The sequence below is a fragment of the Sorex araneus genome, chromosome X (genome assembly GCF_027595985.1).
Source record: "Sorex araneus isolate mSorAra2 chromosome X, mSorAra2.pri, whole genome shotgun sequence".
Taxonomy (NCBI): Eukaryota; Metazoa; Chordata; class Mammalia; order Eulipotyphla; family Soricidae; genus Sorex; species Sorex araneus.
The window spans coordinates 148,375,217-148,396,839 of NC_073313.1; the positions used below are offsets into that span (position 1 = coordinate 148,375,217).

General features: G+C 40.7%; 1 protein-coding gene across 6 annotated transcripts in view; it reads left to right on the forward strand.

The window, feature by feature from the left end:
- Positions 1 to 17,584, forward strand: part of AMER1 (APC membrane recruitment protein 1) — a 42,478-nt gene extending 24,894 nt beyond the window's left edge. For all 6 annotated transcript variants that reach the window (XM_055120361.1, XM_055120360.1, XM_055120358.1 and 3 more), the window contains one exon: positions 1,213 to 17,584. In XM_055120361.1, the coding sequence (XP_054976336.1) occupies positions 1,313 to 4,660 (3,348 nt within the window). In that variant the 5' untranslated portion in view covers positions 1,213 to 1,312 and the 3' untranslated portion in view covers positions 4,661 to 17,584. The remainder of the gene's footprint in view (positions 1 to 1,212) is intronic.
- The last annotated feature ends 4,039 nt before the right edge of the window (positions 17,585 to 21,623 follow it).

Consider the following 21,623-nt stretch of genomic DNA (forward strand, 5'->3'; position numbering starts at 1 on the left):
TCTCTATACCCACAGTGCTGTTCTATATGTTCCCACTGAAAGTGAATGTGGATTTTTACTGCAGTGGCAACCAGTTGTAGGGCTGGTGTGTTGGCCAATTCTTTCTAGAACAATCATACTGCAGACTGCTCTCATTTTCTGGCTCCCAGCAAACTGTTTTACTTTCCTTCCTGGCTCGAGATTTCATCAACTATTGGATATTATACAGAGGATACATAGTGGTGAGGAAATTTCCAGGCAGGGGGTCACTGATTCAGCTGTCCACCAGCTGAAGTCACTGGAATGAATATACCAGACTTCATAGGAATGGCTAGCTCTTCTTTTTATTACATCTCTGTGACATTTGAAAACTTGGTGGATTAGTAGCCTAGTTGAGAAGGGTACTTTACACCAGTTTTATTTATGTAAATAGCTGTTGAAAGCCTAATTTCCAGGCCTCAAACATGAATCATATACGTTCAGAAAGTCCCTTTTAAGTTAGGGAACTAGACGAGGGCCACAATGATGAGATAAATGGAAAGGAAATAGTTTGCTTTAGAGTTCTGAAGTGAGACTTAAGGGTTCTAGTTGCTGAGGGCTACAGTACTACTCCCCATGACTCTTAGATTGACAATAGTGAACTACAGTGAAAGCCTTGACAGGAGGCAATCAGATGTTGTCTGATCTTGGATTGCAGCACAGGTCTTTGAATTTCTGACCTTCTGAAGTTTCCAGCATGGCCTTACAGGCATTTAGGGAGACTGTGGAGAAAAGTTAGAAAGTCTAGTTTAATTTTCTTTTGAACCCCAGGCAAAATGTTAGTGAGAACATTGTGAAATTGTGGCCTGGACCCTGAAATCTAGTAAGAACTCAGTGGACTGTTTTACTAGACATTTTTTTGAAAATTCTGTGATGTCGGAGCCCACATCATTTCTGCCATTTCTTCTCCGTACCATTTGAGAATCTCTCCAGCAACCAATAGCACTGAAATACCCAAAGGAAGTGTTGAGGTGCTGGGGTAATGACTATCTGTTGCTTAATGAAGGGTATTGTGGTCTTGGGTCCTAGAAGAGAATGGCCCATCTAACTAAGCATATAGTGCATTGAGTACTTTCTTACATCTTCCTTTTATTTCTGGTTCTACTCAAACCTGAAAACATAGACACTTATGAAAACAAACAAGCTTGTATGTTTGCTCACAAGCATTGTCTATCTTTCTCTCATATCCTCCAGATCCACGCCTGATGATTTTTGACTGATGATGTTATAACAGTGTCCAGAAGTTCAACATCACGTTTTTGACTGAACATATACTCGAGTTATCACCATCACCATGGATACCTGGAAAGATGAAGCTGCTCAGACTAAGAGACCAGCAGCCTCTGGGGACTCCCAGTGCCAAAGTGAAGAGAAAGGGGCCAAAAACAAAGTAGTTGAGATGATTGAAGGGACCATGAAAGAAGTGTCAGAGTCACCTTCATCTGGCCCAGGTAGGCTAAAGAAAACTGCAATGAAACTCTTTGGTGGAAAGAAGGGTATCTGTACCCTTCCTAATTTCTTTGGAGGGGGCCGAAGCAAAGGTTCTGGAAAAAGCCACACTAAGAAGGGCCTTAGCCAAAGCAAAACCCATGTTGGCTTGAGTGAAGTAGACCAAGGCCCTGAAGACATTGTCAGCGAGGGAACCAGCTTATCCATACCTTTGCTTCAGCCACCTTGCCAGCTTCCTAGCTCTCGGAGTACCCATGAAACTTTAGAGGTAGGCTCCAGAAGCAAGATATCTATGACTAGAGCTACAGAAAAGTCTGGGGCTAATAAAGTTCCCCCTGTACCTAAGCCAAAAAAAGGCCTGAAAGGGTTTTTTAGTAGTATCCGTCGTCACCGGAAGAGCAAGGTCTCTGGGGCTGGGCAAATTGAACCAGATTCCAAGGAGTCATTAGTTAGAGTGAGGCCTCATGAGCATGTGAGTTCAGCCCTTCTGACCCATGCTGAGGAGACATCCCAAGTTCTCAAAAAGGAAAATGCCAAACTCCAACCATTTCCTGAGCCAGAACTTTCTTCAGCACCACAGCCTTCTCTAGCAACCTCTGAGAAGACAGTCTATAAAGATACAGAAAAACCCATGGAAGCCTGTGTCTTAGCACTCCTGCAGCCTAAACCTGCCCTTAAATCTAGTGGCCTGGAGGAACCACATAGCCCAGAAACAGGGGAGAAGGTGATGGCAGGAGAGGTAAATCCATCTAACAGTCCAGCAGACCAGTTGAGCCTCATATTTGGTGATGTCACATCTCTGAAAAGCTTTGACTCATTGACAGGTTGTGGTGACATCATAGCAGAGCAGGACATGGACAGTATGACAGACAGTATGGCCTCTGGAGGCCAGAGGGCCAACAGGGATGGGACCAAGCGAAGTTCCTGCCTAGTGACATATCAAGGTGGTGGGGAGGAGATGGCCTTGCCAGATGATGATGATGAGGAAGAGGAAGTAGAATTAGAGGTAGAGGAAGAAGTCAAGGAAGAGGATGATGACTTAGAATATGTGTGGGCAAGTGCACAGATGTATTCAAGGTCCAATTTGAACCTGGACTATCATTCCACTACATTCCCAAGGCATCCTGGTTACATGGTCCATGACCCAGTTCAGTTTTATCCTGGCCTAGCCCCTGGTGATCTTTTGACACCTCAGAGTGACCAGCAAGATTCTGCACCCAATAGTGATGAGGGTTACTATGATTCTACCACACCTGGATTTGAAGATGATTCTGGTGAGGCTTTAGGACTTGTCCACAGGGATTGCCTGCCCCGAGACAGCTATAGTGGAGATGCCCTTTATGAGTTCTATGAGCCAGATAATAGTCTTGAGAATTCTCCATCTGGGGATGACTGTATTTATGACCTCCATGGTCATAGTTCTGAAATATTTGACCCCTTCACTTTTGAGCCCTTTTCTTCATCTCGGCCACCTGGTGCAATGGAGACAGAAGAAGAAAGGCTAGTGACCATCCAGAAACAGTTGTTATATTGGGAGCTTCAGCGGGAGAAGTTTGAGGCCCAAGAGGTGTGGGAAGCACATGCTGGAGAAGTTCTCACCAAGGAGGCCTATACCCAAGAAACTCGTGCTAGGGGGGGGCAATCCCGAGAATTGCATACTCTTAAAGCTTATGTCAGAAATTCCCAAGTCCAAGAGGCCTATGAAAGGAAGGGTTCTGCTAGAAATGGACATATTCAGGATGCTCAAGTTCAGGAGGGCCAGATCTGGCAAGAGAAGCCCATTATGGGGTATCAGACAAGGCCTTTTGGTTCATCGGTGATGGGTCTGGTGGTTGCAGCATCAGGAGCCTCGCAGACTACCCACAGGGGGACCACCTCTGCTTTCCCTGCCACTGGTAGCAGTGAGCCTGACTGGAGGGACTTTCGTCCTCTGGAAAAGCGTTTTGAGGGAAACTGCTCTAAAAAAGATCAAAGTACCTGCCTCATGCAACTTTTTCAAAGTGATTCTATGTTTGAGCCAGACATGCAAGAAGAAAATTTTAGAGGGTCTCCAAGGAGAGCCTACCCTACATATTCACCTGCTGAGGAACCGGACGATGAGGAAGTTGAGAAGGAAGGAAATGCGACTGTGAGTTTCTCACAGGCCTTAGTGGAGTTTACCAGCAATGGAAATCTCTTCTCCAGCATGTCCTGCAGCTCTGACTCTGACTCATCCTTCACTCAAAACCTCCCTGAGCTACCTCCCATGGTGACCTTTGACATTGCCGATGTGGAAAGGGATGGGGAAGGAAAGTGTGAAGAGAATCCTGAGTTCCACAATGATGAAGACCTTGCAGCATCCTTGGAAGCTTTTGAGCTGGGATACTATCAGAAACATACTATTAACAATTATAGCAGCGGTCGTTTCTATCAAGGCCTACCCTGGGGTGTGAGTAGTCTTCCTCGATACTTGGGACTGCATGGCATACATCCTCGACCTCCACCTGCTGCCATGGCCCTCAATAGAAGGAGCCGTTCCCTTGAAACTGCAGAGACCCTGAAACAAGAGCTGTCTAATTCCCACCTGTCCCAGAGTTACATGGAGTCTGATGCACTTCAGGTTCAGCATGAAGATTCAGATGAAGAAGAGGAGGAAGAATGGGGTCGAGATAGTCCTTTATCCCTCTATACTGAACCCCCAGGGGCCTATGACTGGCCTACCTGGGCTCACTGTTCTCTAGGAATGGGGCCAGGATCTGCCTCAATAAGTCCCAAACAGTTGAATAGATCTTCCAGCCAGTTTTCATATGGGCAGACAGCCTGTTCTGTATCTCCTCTGGCCACATCAGTGTTTCTATCAATACCAGGATCAGAGCTCAGGGCATCTGACAAATCTGGGCTTCAGGTAACTCATCCTTCCCATCTACCCATGCCCATGGGTTGCTATAACCTCCAACCACAGGCCTTTCAGAGTACAAGGGCAAGACCTCTAAATGCGCTTCTGCCTGTTGATGGGTCCAGTTGCTCTTCTCATTCTGGAGACTACAGTCATAACCTGCCCCAGACCAAGCCTGTGGGTATAACCCGTGGAATCCCTCAGTTGTCCAGGGTCCATCCTAAGTCTCAGCAGCCTCAGCCCATTCACTACAGGGCTTCCAACTTTGATCTGTCAAAGAAAAGGGCTGACCAAGTTGCTTCTTTCCCCACCACCTAGCTGAATAATTATCATTTATTTCAGAGTTGAGGCATGGGGCCTGAGCATGGGGAACAGGAGTTGGGCAGAGGGTGGGGGGTTGACTTTAACGTGAAAATACTTTTGGCCAAGGAAAGCTCATATGAGTTTTTAACTTTGTTTTCCTATGTCTCTTCTCTGCCATCTATTCCAACACTCACCTCAAGTACATCTGCCTTGGGAGGCTGCTGCTGCTGCTACTCTGACTTTGCTTTTAGGTTTTCTTCTTGTGACCCATGTAGGGTTTCAGACGCTATAATTTCGTGCCTATCCCAGTTTCCAATTTAGTGATTATATATATATATATATATATATATATATATATATATATATATATAGCATGTATTCTTGACAGAGGCTGAATCCTTAGCACCCTTTGCCAACAATACCCCACCCTCTCTAAGGAACCACTGTGCATCAAGGTCTGCACTGACTCCTAATTGGGAGCAGGAGTCTTGTTTGCTATTAGTAAAGTGAAGTTATGGTACTTATACTCCCCAACCTCACATTTTTCTTCCTTTTGATTTTGGCATAGCTGCTACAAGTACACCAGGTGACTATAATCTATTTATCCCAGTTGTTTGATTTAATATCAAGTAGCATGTGTCTCAAAACCTAATGCTATGGATTTTGCTATCATAACATATGGGAACTTTTTAACCCAGTCTCCTATGGATGGAATTGAAGACAAATGCTAATACCATTAATGGAGCAAACAAATTTATTTAGTTGCAAACAAGAAAAAATGAGTTTCTATTGTAGATACAGCCACACATTTTGAGCTCTGAAATGATAGATAGTATTTTCCCTTCCTCTCAAGTCTGATTTGCAGATACTTTTGAATTCTTTTTTGCCTGTGAAGGAAATTTTTGTAATCTCATCATAAGGAACACAGTTTTAGGGCCACACCCAGTGATGCTCAGGGTCTACTTCTGGCTGTGCTAAGTGGTCACTCCTGATAGGGCTTGGGGGACCATATGGCAGGCCAGGTTTGAAATCAGGATGGGCTGTATTCAAGGCAAATGCTCTACCTGACATTATCACTCTAGCTTGAACATATTCTTTTCAATGAAGAATGGCCTAAATTATGCCTAAGTGTTGGTGTTGAGGATTTTGTTTCAGGGAAAGGATAGGAAAACTGCTTGTCTATTTGTCTCAATCAGAAGGAGAGAATGCATCACATTGCAGAACTTGAGACACCCCAACTTCTTAGATAAAAATGCCTTCCCTTAAAATAAAAAAGTCTCTTAAACTTTAACCCACCCCTCTATTTAAACGCTATAAAGAAGCTGTAGGTTAACACTGCCAACATGCAGGATTACATAGGCATCTTAGACTTTTTAATCAAGTTATCTTAAGAGAGCTTTTATTTTCCAATTAACCAAGTTCTTAGCATAGTCATAGGACCAGGCTTCTTGAGAAAAATGACTGACCTACTTACTAAACTTTTGCTAAGCTTCTAAAACTTGCTAAACTTCTAAAACTTGCTAAAACTAAAACTTCTAAACTAACTTGCTAAAACTAAACTTCTAAAACTTGCTAAAACTTGCTAAACTTCTGAAACTCTGATTTTCATATTAGTTGCAACCCTACATGGAATTAATGAATTCTTACTTTGTGCTGTGTTCACATAGATTTTATGCCAAACTAGTTTGGAAATGCTAATGTGATCTTAGAATTATTTTCAGGAAGCCATTGCAACAGGGTAATCTTACCAGGAACAACCTTTCACTAGTCATTAATATGGGTCTACTCCTTTTAAATTCCTTTATTAGAAATGAAACCTTTTTATTGAGGGGTCACATCCAGCAGTACTCAGGGATCACTCTCAGTAGTGCTCTGAATACTGTGTAGTCCTCTGGAATGCAAAGCATGTGCTATAGCCCATTGGTCTGTCTCCCTGGACCAGAATATGGAATATTTTTGCCTGGATACGTTGGCCCAAATTATGATCCTGCCCCCTGTTCCTGCTCTCAGGCCCTCACACCTACCCACCTCCATGCCTTTTAAGAGAAGAAAGAGGTCAACAGGGCTTTTGCTTGGGAACAGAATCTGTGAACTCTCTGAGTCAAAGTGACTTTGTGGACAAGTTGCTTCTTAGAAAATGTGTTTGTACTGGTCTTTGTCACCATTTGTGAGATTGAGGTTGGACCAGTGCCCATTTTTCTAAAAGAACAGATCTGATTGATAGAAACTACATCTGTGGAAGCAACATAAGTTTAATGGTACCAAAACCACCACTCAAGGGACCAAGACCTGCTCTGCAGAATGACTTTTTCTACATCATAAAGAAATTCATCATGGATTTGAAAATTATAAGAGGATAAGGAAGTTCCTTCTTCTATTACAAGTATTTAAGGCAAGAACTATCTTGGTCTTTCACTAAAGCTGTCCTGGAAAGGTGGAACTGAAATTGGCCTGTATGGCAAAATGCATACACTCACCAAATGCCTTTACAAAAGGGGAAAACACACCACTTTCCTCCTTTATCTCATTTTCTTCAGGGCATTTTGAGCTCCTTTTATATTTGAACTGTGCCAACTACAACAAGCAGTAGAGCTATCACCAGCCTCTAGAGCCTATTGGGCCATTAGACTATTTGGGAAGAAAATAGATATTTAGCCCTAGGCAAGAGGCTCAGAGTTATTCTCAAGGAAAACAGGACAACCAGAGATACTGTCTGAGGGTAAGAGTCGAGTCGTAGCTTTGACAAACTTTGGATTTTTCAAAGGTAGAATATTGTAGAGTAGCACATTGTTTGGACACCATTGGTTGTAAGTACATTCACTGTCCTGGACATCCCCGGTAAAAATACACTTACCATCAGAAACAGTAAGGGTGCATGGCTTCTGGAACAGGCTCCTTTCAATCTGATTCTAGTTCCAGGTATTTATAGCCATATCCCAACTGCAGCGTGGCACAGGAAGAAATACCTGGCTCGTTATAAACAGTGATAATAACACAAGGTGACACAACGGAGCCAGAAAATCTCTAGGTCTATTCCCAATTAGTACTTACTTCACTAATACCAATTATATCCTAGAAAACACATGTCATTATCCAGTTCACAATGCCTAAGTTTAATAATACATGAACATTATGTCTCCATTGTAAGGTGCTGGAATATTATCTAGTGTCAGCTTTGATCCAGTCAGCTTAGGGACCAGTAACTATTAATGGAGAAGGATACCTAACAAAGTTCTCCCAGGGTTTCTAGTTTCTCAGTGATTTAGTATCTTCAAAGAAACCATTGGGACCTATTTAGGCCTCACCTGACAATTTTCACTCAGCTTGGTAATAGTCCATGAGCCTCCTGGACTAAATGTTTTGGTCAATACCAGTCTTCCTCCAGTCTTCATGCTATACAAAGTAGATGAGTAGCTTTCTATACTCAGTATTTGTCTCTCTTCCTCCTTCCAACACAATTCTTACCCTTGTCAATGCCACCAATCTACCTTTCCTTGGCCCCCAGGCCCAATTGCCTGAAGAAGGCATGGATGGTTTAGTAGGGAGACTTCCAAGTTTATCCGAGTACATGTATCCCAAGTTTTTTAAATATATATCAAAGCCAATTATCTATTTTTGTATTATTTGCATTTTGTATTCATGGAAAACAATGTTTATCAGTTGTTTTTTTTTCCTGATATATTTTGTTTTAAAGTGGTGCTGTTTACAATTTTAAACCAAACAAAGATTTAAAAAATGCTGCTGCTTGTGCAGGGGGCTGGCATCTCAACTGCCCAGGGCCCTCTTTCACCTTCCAATCCTGATACATCTCACTGTCCATCCTTTGTCTCTATGATAGGGACAAGCAGAAGATGTGGGTATTGAAGACAAATGCTGGGTGACACGGGCATGTAGAACCTGGTAAATAACATGTTTTATGGCTTTATTTTTCTTTTTGGTTTTGGACCTTGTCCCACCCTTCCCTATGTATAGACCTCCTGAAAGCACTCATCTCCCTCCCTCACCCTTTCCTGTTGTATGATATTTTTTTGAAATATGAGTACTCATGGTGTGCTATTTGTCATATTAAATTTCTCCAAAGGGACATCTGGGTCATAATCCACTTAATGGGGTGGGCAAGAGTTTTCATCTATGCCCCCTCTCTCCAGGAAGCTTTGGGAGAGAGATAGCAGTGATGCTTAAGTCATCCGGAATTGACAAATTGAGGAGTCCTTACATGGGACTTTTCAGGAGTTTAGTTGATTGTGAGTTTACTCAAATGATAAATTTACTCTTGTTGCTGCTTTAGGATAATTTCTCCCATTATCCCCATTGTTTTATATCTACACTGCTCCAGCACACATTTAAGTGATAATTTGGCGAACAGTGACTAAGGGTGATGGCTTGCTGACCAGATCCCACTGTTATACATTATAGTCACTCCAAAGAAAATCTATATGGCATATATATGTGAAAGGGTTGGAGCTACAGAGAGGAAGTACTTTATTATTGTTACTATTGGTGCTTACTTTCCCTACTGTATAATGAAGGAAGGACAGAGGAAGAAAAATGAACATATATTTACATCATGTTAAGTAAAATGGCTGGAGGGTGGGCAGATTGAATAAATTTTAAACTAGTACATCCCCAATTCTTTTTCCTACTGACGTCCTGATATGTTGATACAATACCTGTTTGTAACAGCATATTTATCTTGCTGATTGCTAATAAACTTGGTTCAAGAAGAGCCCACCCCTCCAATTACTAAAGTGCATTCTTGTTTATTCCATAGTAATGTGCCTATAAACCAGGGTTAATTTGGTTTCTCGTGATGGGAAGTGGAGAAAGCAAGATGTATACCTGTCCTGTTGCCCCTGCACCACAGCTTCTTCATTGGTCCCCTGAACTAATAAAGACCCCTGCTGCCCAGCTCTCAAAACCCAGGACACACCTCTATGGATCCATTATGATAACGCTGGCCTGTCTCATCATCTAAGTGTGTCAAGGGCTCTGATCCTCTTCCTACCTCATTGTCCCTGGACAGCAACCTCTTCCTGGGTTCCTGAAAAGAGGAAACCTCGCTTCCCACTTCTTGAACTCAAAGCTGAGTGAATGTGTGAATTACACCACTTCAACCAGCCAACTCTAAAGGTTGTTGGTTTAGATATCTTTCTTCAGATATATCCATAATAATTTTGCTATGTAAACAGGAATGTTAGATATTCACCTGAATGACCACTGAAATAGCATTTTAAAGCTCCAAGATGGTTAGATTAACAAATGAATTGGAGTAACAGTTTACTAAAAATAAAAAATCATATAAGTCCTCAGATATTGGGAATCTGAAGATCAAATAACAACACCAACGGGTATTTAAGATAAATGGAGGGAGGGAATCATCTGCTCTGGCAGACAGAAAGTCCTAGCAAATCCACCTCAAATAAAGCCTCAGACCTCATTGATAAGGAATTTAAATCAATGATCCATGCAATGTCCATGAAATAAAGCGATCACTGGAAGAAAAATTCAACCAACTCAAAGATGTACTGATTTAGGAAATCATTTGTAAATGAATTGAAGATGTAAAAAATACAATAGCAAGCCACAATGATTCTACATGCAGAGGATCATATCAGTGATATTGAAGAAAATAATAGCAATCACCAATAATGAAGTGACAAAAGAGAAGTAAATGAATGGAAAAGAATGTAAGGTTTGTGATAGATAGCAAGAGGAATGATTTTGGAATCAGGAATACCAGAAGGAGAGGAAAAATAGAAAGGGGAAGAAGGGCTGGTGGAAGAAATGATACCCAAGAACTTTGCTGATCTCTGGAGAGAAGCTCCTGCTCTGATACAACAGACCTAGAAGACAGCAAACAAAGTACACAAACAAAACAATGCCAAGACACCACAGACTTAGAATGGTAAAATCAAAAGACCAAGACAGACTACTTAAGACAACACATCTCTTTATATTGGTAATTTTTCTCACTGTCAGTGGATTAAACTCTCCAATATAAAGGTATAGTGTAGCTGGGTGTATCAGGAAAGAAAACCCATTCATCTGCTGCCTACAGGATGCACACTTAAACTCACAGGTTAAATACAGAATTAGAGTGAAAGAACAGAAAACAAGTCAGTGAGAGGGGAAAAAATGACTGGGACAGCCATATTTATATCATACCAAATAACATTCCAAATAATATAAATATCATACCAGATAGTATAAAGAAAGTAGAGATAATGTTGGGTACTACTTATTGGCAAAAGGAACAATCAAGAAGTATCAAGAAGAACTGCCATCTGGTGGAGAGACTATACAGTGGGGACAGTGCTTTCCATGCATACAGCAGACCAGGATTCCAGACCTGGTATTAAATATGCTACCCCAAGACTGCCTGGAGTGATTCCTGAGTGTAGAGCCAGGAGTAATCAAGCAGATGTGGCCTCAAACCCACCGTCAGCAAAAATACTGTCATCAAAATTTATGCATGAAATGAAGGCTCAGCAAAGTTCATAAAACTTCTCTCACAAACCTACATAAATACATTGTCAGAAATAGTAGTAGTGGGATAATTCAAAACCCCACTTTCACCTCTAGACAGATCAACCACAGAATATCAGAAATGAGACAAAAGTTCTAAAGAACTAGAGAACTGGGACTGTTGGACATATACAGAGATTTTCATCCCCCAAAACAATAATCACTTTTATAACTTGACCCTTTGCTCATTGATTTGCTCGAGCGGGCACCAGTAATGTCTCCATTTGTCCCTGTTGTGTGCTAGTGTAGCCCAGTGGCTTCTTCTCGCTCCAGGAACATGAAGAGCATCACAGCCTCTCCTTACTCATCCTTCCCAACGCTGCTGTATTGGGGGTTCTTTCAGGGTCAGGGGAATAAGGCCCATTATTGTTACTGTATTTTGGCACATCAAATATGCCATGGGTAGCTTGCCAGGCTCTGTCATGCGGGCGGAATACCCTTAGTAGCTTGCCGGGCTCTCTGAGAGGGACGGAGGCTTTCAGGGTGGCCTCTAATCATCCTTACAGGTGCTCCCAGTTTACCGAATGCAAGCGAAATGAATTTTTCCCTCCTCAAAGGGGGCCCTGGTAAAGACAGCCTGGCACAGGGGCAGGAGGTTCTTTGTCATTCTCTGCCAGGAGCTTTGTTTTATAGTCTCTGGATCTTGGCCATTGATGAGATTACATGGCACCGGGGGCAGTTTGTGGGTGTGACTGCCAAGCTACTGGAAAAACGGGGGATCTGGGTGGAGGAGGCACAGTCCCGATCCGAACAGGCTTGGACATCTCAGCCATGGGTCCCACATACCTGGGTTCCTCTGTCAATTCCTTCGTGCACAAGGCTCATCCAAGCATGTGGAGAGTGGCCTTGAGCATGGCTGCAGTTGGGTTCTGGAGGTTTTTGGCTGCTGGGGCTCTGCTTGGGGTGGGGAGGGAAACTCAACCCACCTGCCCATCTGAGGGGGCTCCCAGTAAAAGTTCTGCCCAGGAAATAAACATTTTTTTCCTGGGCAAAACAATAGTAAACAATAAAATTATCTAGTGCACACGGAACTTTTTCCAGGATAGATAAAATATTATGAATATAATTCAAACATACATGAATTTATAAATATAAAAATTCTATGAAGTGTCTTCTCAGATCACAGTTCCATGAAAGTAGAAGTTAACCACAGAAAGAAGAGAGGGAAATTTTCCAACAGTTGGAAGCTGATCAAAACAGTTAAATAACAACTTATCAAACAGGAAATCAAGGAAGAAATAAAATGATTGTTTTAAACAAATGAGAATGAAGACACAGGCTTCCAGAATCTATGGGTTATATCAAAAGCTGTACTTTAGTGGGGAATTCATAGCAATGTAGGCAAACATTGAAAAATAAAAAGTCCCAAATAGTCAAAACAAGCATCTCAAAATCCTGGAGAAGGGACAGCAGATTAACCCCAAAAAAATACTGGAAGGAAGAAATAGTAAAAACGAGGGCAGAAGTAAACAACATAGAAACCAAAAAATCAATTCAAATAATTAATTGACCCAGGAGTTGGTTCTGCATTACAAGCCATATGCCCCAAAATAGAGTATGGTGAATATTGTCTGCCATCGAGCAGTGGGAGGGTGGTAAAGGTGGGGGTATACGGAGGATATTGGTGATGAGAAATGTGCACTGGTGGATGGATGGGTGTTTGATCATTGTGTGATTGTAACTCAATGTAATTATATCTCACGGTAAATCAATAAAATTAAAAAGAAAATAAGTTATAAAAATAGTAAACAATATAGGTAAACTTTTAGCTAGTCTCATGATGAAGAAAATGTTCAAACATATCAGATCCAAACATGAAAGTGAAGGAATTCCAACAGATCCTTTAGAAGTTCAAAATATGAGAGTTCACTATGAATAACTTTATGCGTTCAAGCTGAAGAACCTTGGAATAATGAATAGATTCTTAGAGTCAAAGACTAAATACCCAAATGCAAGTAAGGATAAACAAAACTTGGAACAGTGGTGAAGGTAAAATGGAACTGGTGATGGGTGCTAAAGTGATTGAACATTGTATGACAAAAACCCAACTATGAATAACTTCGTAGCTCATGGTGCTTTAGTAAAATAAAATTTGGGAAAAAGAATATCACCAAGAGCAAAAGTCCAGGTCCAGATGGTTTCATCTCTGTGTTATACCAAGCAGAAGATTTACTGGTTTTACTTTTAAGCTCTTCCAAAATATTATTAACACAAGAATTCCTACTAATACCTTCTATGTACCAAATATTGCACAAATACTCAAAGCAGAGGCACTTCAAGAAAAGAAAATTTCAGACCAACCTTCCTGATGAATATCAATGCAAAAATCCTTAATATTAGCTAACTGAATATTTGCTAAATAGGGTATAAAATCTATTTTTATGTGAAAATTGTTCTCTAAACAGTATAATTCTTAATGGTGAAGAACTGAAAGCATTCCCTTTGATATCTGGTATAAGGCAAGGATATATACTTTCTTCACTTTTATTCAATATACTATTAGAAATACTGACCACAGAAATCAGGCAAGAAAAATAAATCAACAGGATCCAAACTGGAAAATAAAAAGTAAAATTATCACCATTTGCAGAATAAATGATAGTATATATAGAAGAACCTTAAGGGTTGACAAAAAGCTCCTAGAAGTTATAAAGAACTGCAGCAAAGTAGCCAGCTAAAAATTCAGTACACAAAAATCAGTTGCATTTTTATAATCAAAGAACGAAACAAAGGAGAAAGCAAAAAAGGATTCTATTCCATTTAGAATAGTATCTAAAACATCAAGTAAGTAAGTATCTAGGACACAAGTTAGCAAAAGATATGGGAGACCTATACTGTGATTTTTAAATCATGTAAGAAAAGGGAAAAAAAGCATTAGGAAATGGAAAAATATCCATTGCTAATAGAACAGAAAATTCAATAGTGTCAAAATGACTATCCTACCAAATCTATTTTATACTCAATGCAATCCCCAATCAAATTCATATAGCATACTTCACAAATTTAGAAAAGTAAATATAAAACTTGTAAGAAATTAGAAGAGAACATGAATATGCAAATTGATAGTGAAAGATCAAAAATTAGGAAGTATCACATAACATAATTTCGAACTAAAGCAATAATGATCAAAGCTGCATGGTACTGGAATAAATATAGGCTCTCTGATCAGTGCACCTCAATCAAATTCCCATGGACAAAATCCCATATATATGGGCTATTAATTTTCGGTAAGGAAGCTGAGAACATGAAATGGAATAAAGATAGCTTCTTCAACAATGGTTATGGGAAAATTGGATAACTATTACAGGAAGTTAAAGTTAGATCCATATTTCATACCTTAGACAAAATTGAAAGTAGATCAAGGACCTTCTGCACATGAACTGTAAAACTCATTGAGGAAAATATAGGCTGAATGAATGGTCCAAGATTTGGATCTTAAAGGCATCTTTTTTTTTATTTTTTTAAATTTATTTATTTTTAATTAGAGAATCACCGTGAGGGTACAGTTACAGATTTATACACTTTTGTGCTTATACTTCCCTCATACAAAGTTTGGGAACCCATCCCTTCACCAGTGCCCATTCTCCACCACCCGTAAACCCAGTGTCCCTCCCACCCTCCCCAATCCCATCTCCCCCCCACCCCACCCTGCCACTGTGGCAAGGCATTCCCTTCTGTTTTCTCTCTCTAATTAGCTGTTGTGGTTTGCAATAAAGGTGTTGAGTGGCCGCTGTGCTCAGTCTCTAGCCCTCATTCAGCCCGCAACTCCCTTCCCCCACATGGCCTTCGACTACAATGTAGTTGATGATCGCTTCTCTGAGTTGACCTTTCCCCGGAACGTGAGGCCAGTTAAAGGCATCTTTAATATCTGGTACCAAAGGCAACAAAGTAAAATATAAACAAGTGGGACTACATCAAAGTTGAAAATTTCTGTATTGCAAAAGAAACACAGACAAAAACTAAAAGAAAGCTAACTTAATGGGACAAAACATTCACATTCCACAGATTATATCTAGGATATATGGATATTTAAAGTACTCACAAAGATCAACAAAATCATTAAAAAATTATATCAAAATATGGCAGATACTTATTTTGAACAGAATAAGTATAAGAATAAGAATAAAATAAGAAGAACAGACACTTCTCAGATGAAGACAGCAGAGAGCCAGTAGGCATATGGAAAAGTGCTCAGCATCATTTATCATTTGGGAAATCCACATCAAGACAGCAGAGAGTCCTCAGTAAACTTAGAATAGAGCTGCCATATGACCCAGAATTTCCATTTTAGGTAATCCAACCCAAGTACAAAAAATATTCATTCAAAAAGGTATATGCACACTTGTGAATTGCTGCACTTAGTACAATAGCTAAGATTCAACCTAAATGCCCAAAGACAGATGAATGGATTATGACTATGTGGTATATATGAACAATGGAATATTATGCAGCTGCAAGGAAAGATGAACTCATGCAATTTGCTGAAACCTGGTTGGACCTGGAAGATAAGTTGATTGAAGTAAGTGAGGAAAAAGACAAACACAGGATGATCTCACTTTTCTGTTGTGTATAGAATTCCTGGATTTGGAAATGTAATATAGTAAAGGGGGCATACCTCTTAACTCTGGAGTTTAGGTAGGAAAGGGACAGAGAAGGAAATAAATCAATGGAGAAGGAATATAAAAAGGTAAGTATTGGTGGAACAGAGGTCTGGGGCTTGATTATAATCATGATGTGGGAGAATGGTATAGCTACATATCCAAAGCACAGACTAAGAAAAACTGAATATATGACATCTAAACTGCAAGCAACAGACTTTGAAATGTGTTTGTCAAGGTTGAAGGTGGGCATGGCATTTCAGTGTGGGAGATCATTTCTACAAATACTAGTGAAGTGAAGTTGACACTGGTTTTGGAATTATTTTTTATATATTCTTAAAGCTCAAATATCAATAACTTGTAAATCACTGTTATATCATTAAATTAAATTATTTTAAAAATCAAAATGAAAGAAGGTAGGTGGTGAATCCAGTAAGGAAAACCTAAGCTGTAACTGAAAGTGGAGGAAACTTCAGTACTTCATCCAAGCCATTCCTTACATTCTAATCTCATTATTTGTTTACATTTCCCTACCACATTTCCTTACTCTGAAAACTGGTACTTCTGGCCAAGATTTCTTAAATGAACCTCAGTTTATGTTAATGTTATTGTCTCCACACCAGTCAGAAGGACAGCTCTGTCAAAAAATGAGTCCAGGGACCAGTGAGGTAGCACAATGGGACTTGCCTTAGATCTAATCCTAGTTCAATCCTTAAAATCCTATGTGGTTCCCCTGAGCCCCACCACGAGTAATTCCTGACCACAGAACTATGAGTAAGACTTTTGAACAGAGAATAGCCCCAAAACAACAGCAAAATTAATCCAGCGGTGAGACTGAGGCTACACTGTAGGAATGACATTTTTACAGCTTCCTTCCTTACCTATTTAATTGTGAAACTTACTAGGGAGCATGTGATTTCGGCTCCTTATTTGTTTATTTCACATTTTAATTGCTGTTTTTGAGAGAAAAATTTAACAAGACTGAAAATATTTATGTTTTATGGGCATGATATTACACCAGACAAAAACAAGAGTGCTAATATACCTCCACTGTAGTTCATTGAATCCTTTCACCTGTCTTAATATCCACCAAATTTGATAGTCCCAGTTTTGTTGTCAGAGTCTAAGGGTTTGTTTTATTGAATATTGTCTATTCTTTTGCTTTTTAAAAATGTACCACATATGAGTGAGATCATCACAAATTTGTCTTTCTCCTTCTAGCCTATTTTACTCAATGTATCCCTCCAGTTCCATCCATGCAGAAAAAGGCCATATTTTATCTTTTCTAATAGTTGAGTAGTATTCTATTATATAGCACTGTTGCACAGTCGTCCTGTTGTTCATCAATTTGCTCGAGTAGGCACCAGTAACGCCTTCATTGTGAGACTTGTTACTGTTTTTGGCATATCAAATATGCCACAGGTAGCTTGCCAGGCTCTGCCGTGCTGGTGGGATACTCCCAGTAGCTTGCCAGACTCTCCAAGAGAGACAGAGGAATCGAACCTGGGTCGGCCATGTGCAAGGCAAACGCCCTATCCACTGTGCTATTGCTCCAGCCCATTTCATTATGTATACACATATTAAATTGTTATCGATTTACAGGATTTCAAACACTTGGCTTGTTTACAGAGTTTGCCTACTGTACATAGTAGTTTAATCAACATAGACATACACATATCTTTTCAATTAGTGGTTTTGTGTTTTTTTAATAGGCAATTAGGAGTGAATATGCTAGATCTTATTGTAGTTCTACTTTTAATATTTTGAGAAATATTACTGTTTCCAATAAAAAAAATTATATTTTTACCAATGTGAATGAAGGTCCCTTTTCCTCCATGTATATTCTAGTTCTTATTTCACTTTTGATATTTAGGTAATTTTCACAGATATTACATAATATATCATTGGTTTGATTTGCATTTTCCTGATCATAAATGATAATGATAATTTTTTTTCATTAACTGTTGGGTATCTGAACATCTTCTTTGGTAAAAATGTCTGTTTTTTACTCCCATTTCTTGGTTATATTTATTTTGAGGGCCCACCTCTGGCACTGTTCAGGATTTAGTCCTGGTTCTGTACCCAGGGATTACTTTTGATGGAGCTTGAGGAACTAAATGGGGCAGTTCTAGCCTTAGTTGGCTGTTTAGAAAGCAAACACCCTATACACTGTACTGTCTCTTCAGCCCTGTTGTTGAGGTTTGTTTGTTTTTATTGATATAATGTGATTTGTAATATTGCTAATGATAGTTCTACACATTCTGATCCAACACAACACTCAACACTGCTTCCCTAGACCAATGTCCTAAGGACCCTTCTTATCTCTACCTACCGGGTAAGTTCACTTCTGTTGACTAACTCTTCAGTTTCGTTCTCTGCCCATATTAAATGGCATTGCAAATGATAGGTATCAAAGGTGTATCACAACAAACCTGGAAATATTTATAACATCGGCTCCCTGATGTTATGTCCACATATGTATGGATGTTATACCTGCTGTCCTGCTTGTTGTCTTTGCACAAGAGCCCTGCCTGATTTTGCCACCTTTCGAGGCATATGAGCTCCACCTCATTCTACCTTCTTTTGGGGCATTACTTGTGACTCTGCTCTTTGCTGTGGGCATTAGATGAGTGTTAAAATTAAAAGAGAGAACTTGGCTAGAAAAAAGAGAACTTGATTGGGAATTCCCTTTATCTAATGTTATATTCAGCCTCAACTATCCCATTATTTACTTTAATTGACACCATTTTTGGCAGGCAAGTTTTAAACTGAGCATATAAATTAATAATTTCACCAGGTTCTCCACTGTGCCAGTCCTGCTATATCAATAATAACACATAGAACAATTCATTGCTACAGCCTCAGTGCATGACTCTCCAAGATCTCAAGTGATGGGAACAAGTTCCCATGCTGTGTAGAGCAAGTGGGCTTCAGGTGATGCTTGATGGCTTCCTCGGGGCTAGTGGGATGTGAGCTCCCATGCTATGTAGGAGCTTGTACTAGACTTTATCAGTTCTGACCATGTTAAGCATTCCTAGGTGGCATAGGTGGGTCAAGAATAGGGATGAAAACACTGTTAGACCTGGTCCACACTTTACCCTTAGTAATACTCTACACAAACCATTGACTTCTGGCTATTTTGCTACATTTTGAAGGTTACTTGGGTGAAATTGGGATCAAGGGAAGTAACAGTTTAAGAGAAAGTGCTAACACCTTCCTCTTTCATTCACATTAATATCCATAGGAAATCCCTGGGGAACTTCTGACTGATTAAGTTTGCCACAAATACATATCTGATTTGGATGAGCATCCCACCAGCACCAATCGGTAGCCATAAAGATGTACCTAAGTCTCACTTAATCTACATGGCATGGCAAGTCATCCCCACAACCAAAGTTTTTGGGAGGCTATTGACTCATGCTGGATTGAGGGTGATCTTTGTAGGAAATAGAAAATCAGTTCCATAGCCACCAAGACTTCAACATCCACTTTCTCTCCATCCAATAAATAATTGAAGGAGGGGATTAATAACAAAGTAAAACAATTTTATTTAGGGAAATATGAGGAGGGTGGAGAAAGTATTATTATAAACTCTGAAGAATGTAGAGTGGAACTGGATCAATAGTACAGCGGGTAGGGCATTTGCCTTGCACGTGGCCGACCCGGGTTCAATTCCCAGCATCTCATATGGTCCCCGAGCACCGCCAGGAGTAATTCTCAAGTACATGAGCCAGGAGTAACCCCTGTGCATCACCGGGTGTGACCCAAAAAGCAAAAAAAAAAAAAGTGAATGTGGGGTTCTTCAGAAAGGAGAGAGCCTTGAATAGCTATTTGAGAATTTGAGAGTGTGTATATATATGTGTGTGTGTGTATGTGTGTGTGTGTATGTGTGTATATATAGAGAGAGAACACTTGTATCACTTGTCATCCCGTTGATCTTCAATTTGCTTGAGTGGGCGCCAGTAACGTCTCCATTTATCCCTGTCATGTGCTAGTGTATCCCAGTGGTATCTGCTCGCTCCAGGAACATGAAGAGCCTCAAACAGTTCATTCAGGGTTTTGGCGAAGAAGTCTGACCATCTCATAGGTGGGTGGCTACACAGTCTTTTGATGTCCCATGGAATCCAGTTGGTAACAATTCTAGTCCAGGGGTTGTCTCTAAATTGCATTACATGTCCGGCCCCTCTGATTTTTGACGCCTTAGCAAACGAGACAGCACCCTTGATTCTTGATCGTTGACAGAGGTTGAAACTCCAGATTCCTTCTCTCACTTGAGTGAAACGTGATACTCCAAGAATAGCTCTTTCGAGTCCTCTTTGGGATACTTGAATAGCATTCTCATCCTGTTATCAAAGGGCCCAGGTCTCTGAGGCATATGTTATTGCAGGGAGAATAGTGGAGTTGAAAAGATGTGCCTGGAGCCGGAGGTTCATCATCCTCTTAAACACTTCTTCAACGCTCTTGAAGGCATTCCATGCTTCTCTCTTCCTCCTGCGCATTTCTGACACCAAGTCGTTCCTCATGTTTAGTTCTCAATCCAGGTACACATAGCTGCTGCATTTGGAGACATTTGTTCCATTAAGAGCAAATGGAATGTCAGGGACTAGTTCGTTTTTCATAGACATTGTTTTGGTGAGATTCAGCTGCAGTCCGACCTTTCCACACTCACAGTCGAAGTTGGCCAGCATTTGTGCCACTTGTCTAATGTTTGGTACTATTAGAACGATGTCCTCAGCGAAGCAGAGGTAGTGTAGTTGCCGACCATCTATCTTCACTCCCATTCCTTCCCATTAAAGTCATCGCATGACTTTCTCCGGATGGTACTGAAGAGTGTTGGTAACATGGTATCACCCTGCCAAACCCGTCTCTTTATGTCTATGATCACTTCCTTGTAGAATGGTGAGTTCCTGGTGGTGAACCTGTAATACAACTCACAGAGGATCTTGATGTACTGAGTTTGAATGCCCTGTTTGGCTAGGGCTTCAATGACCAATTCAGTCTCAACAGAATCGAAGGCCTTCTTTAAATTGATGAACATTAGACAGAGTGGCATCTTGAACTCTCACGAAACTCCAATGAGCTTGGTCACTGTGTGGATATGGTCAATCATGCTGAATCCTTTTCGGAGCCCGGCTTGCTCGCATGGCTGTCCTTCATCTAGTGTTCTGTCTATTCTATTCAGGATGACTCAAGTGAACAACTTGTAGACGACATACAACAGGCAGATTGCGTGATAGTTGCTGATGTCGTGATGTCTCCTTTCTTGTATAACAGAACGGTCCTGCTGGTTTTCCATTAGGATGAAACTTTGCATTCAGACAGGTAGTGTGTGAAGAGCCGAGACAATGTATTGAAGAGTACTGGCGGCAGATTCTTCAGGTGTTTGGGTCTGACCTTGTCTGGACGAGGTGCTGTACGTTTCTTTTTTTTTTTTTTTTTTTTTTGCTTTTTGGGTCACACCTGGCGATGCACAGGGGTTACTCCTGGCTCTGCACTCAGGAATTATCCCTGGCGGTGCTCAGGGGACCATATGGGATGCTGGGATTTGAACCCGGGTCGGCCGCGTGCAAGGCAAACGCCCTACCCGCTGTGCTATCTCTCCAGCCCCGCTGTACGTTTCTTTACCGATGAAATGGCGTGTTGGATTTCGGAGGGAAGGACGTTGGGAATGATATCCATTCTATGGAATTTGGTATGTGGGCAGGTAGATGTGGCTGTCGAAGAGATCTGAGTAGAAGTTGTAAATAATCCTTTCCATTGCCCTTCTGGAAGATATGATAGATCCATCATGACATCGGAGGGCAGTCATCTTGGTCTTATAGTTGGTGAAGGACAGGCGAGCCTTTGGAATACAT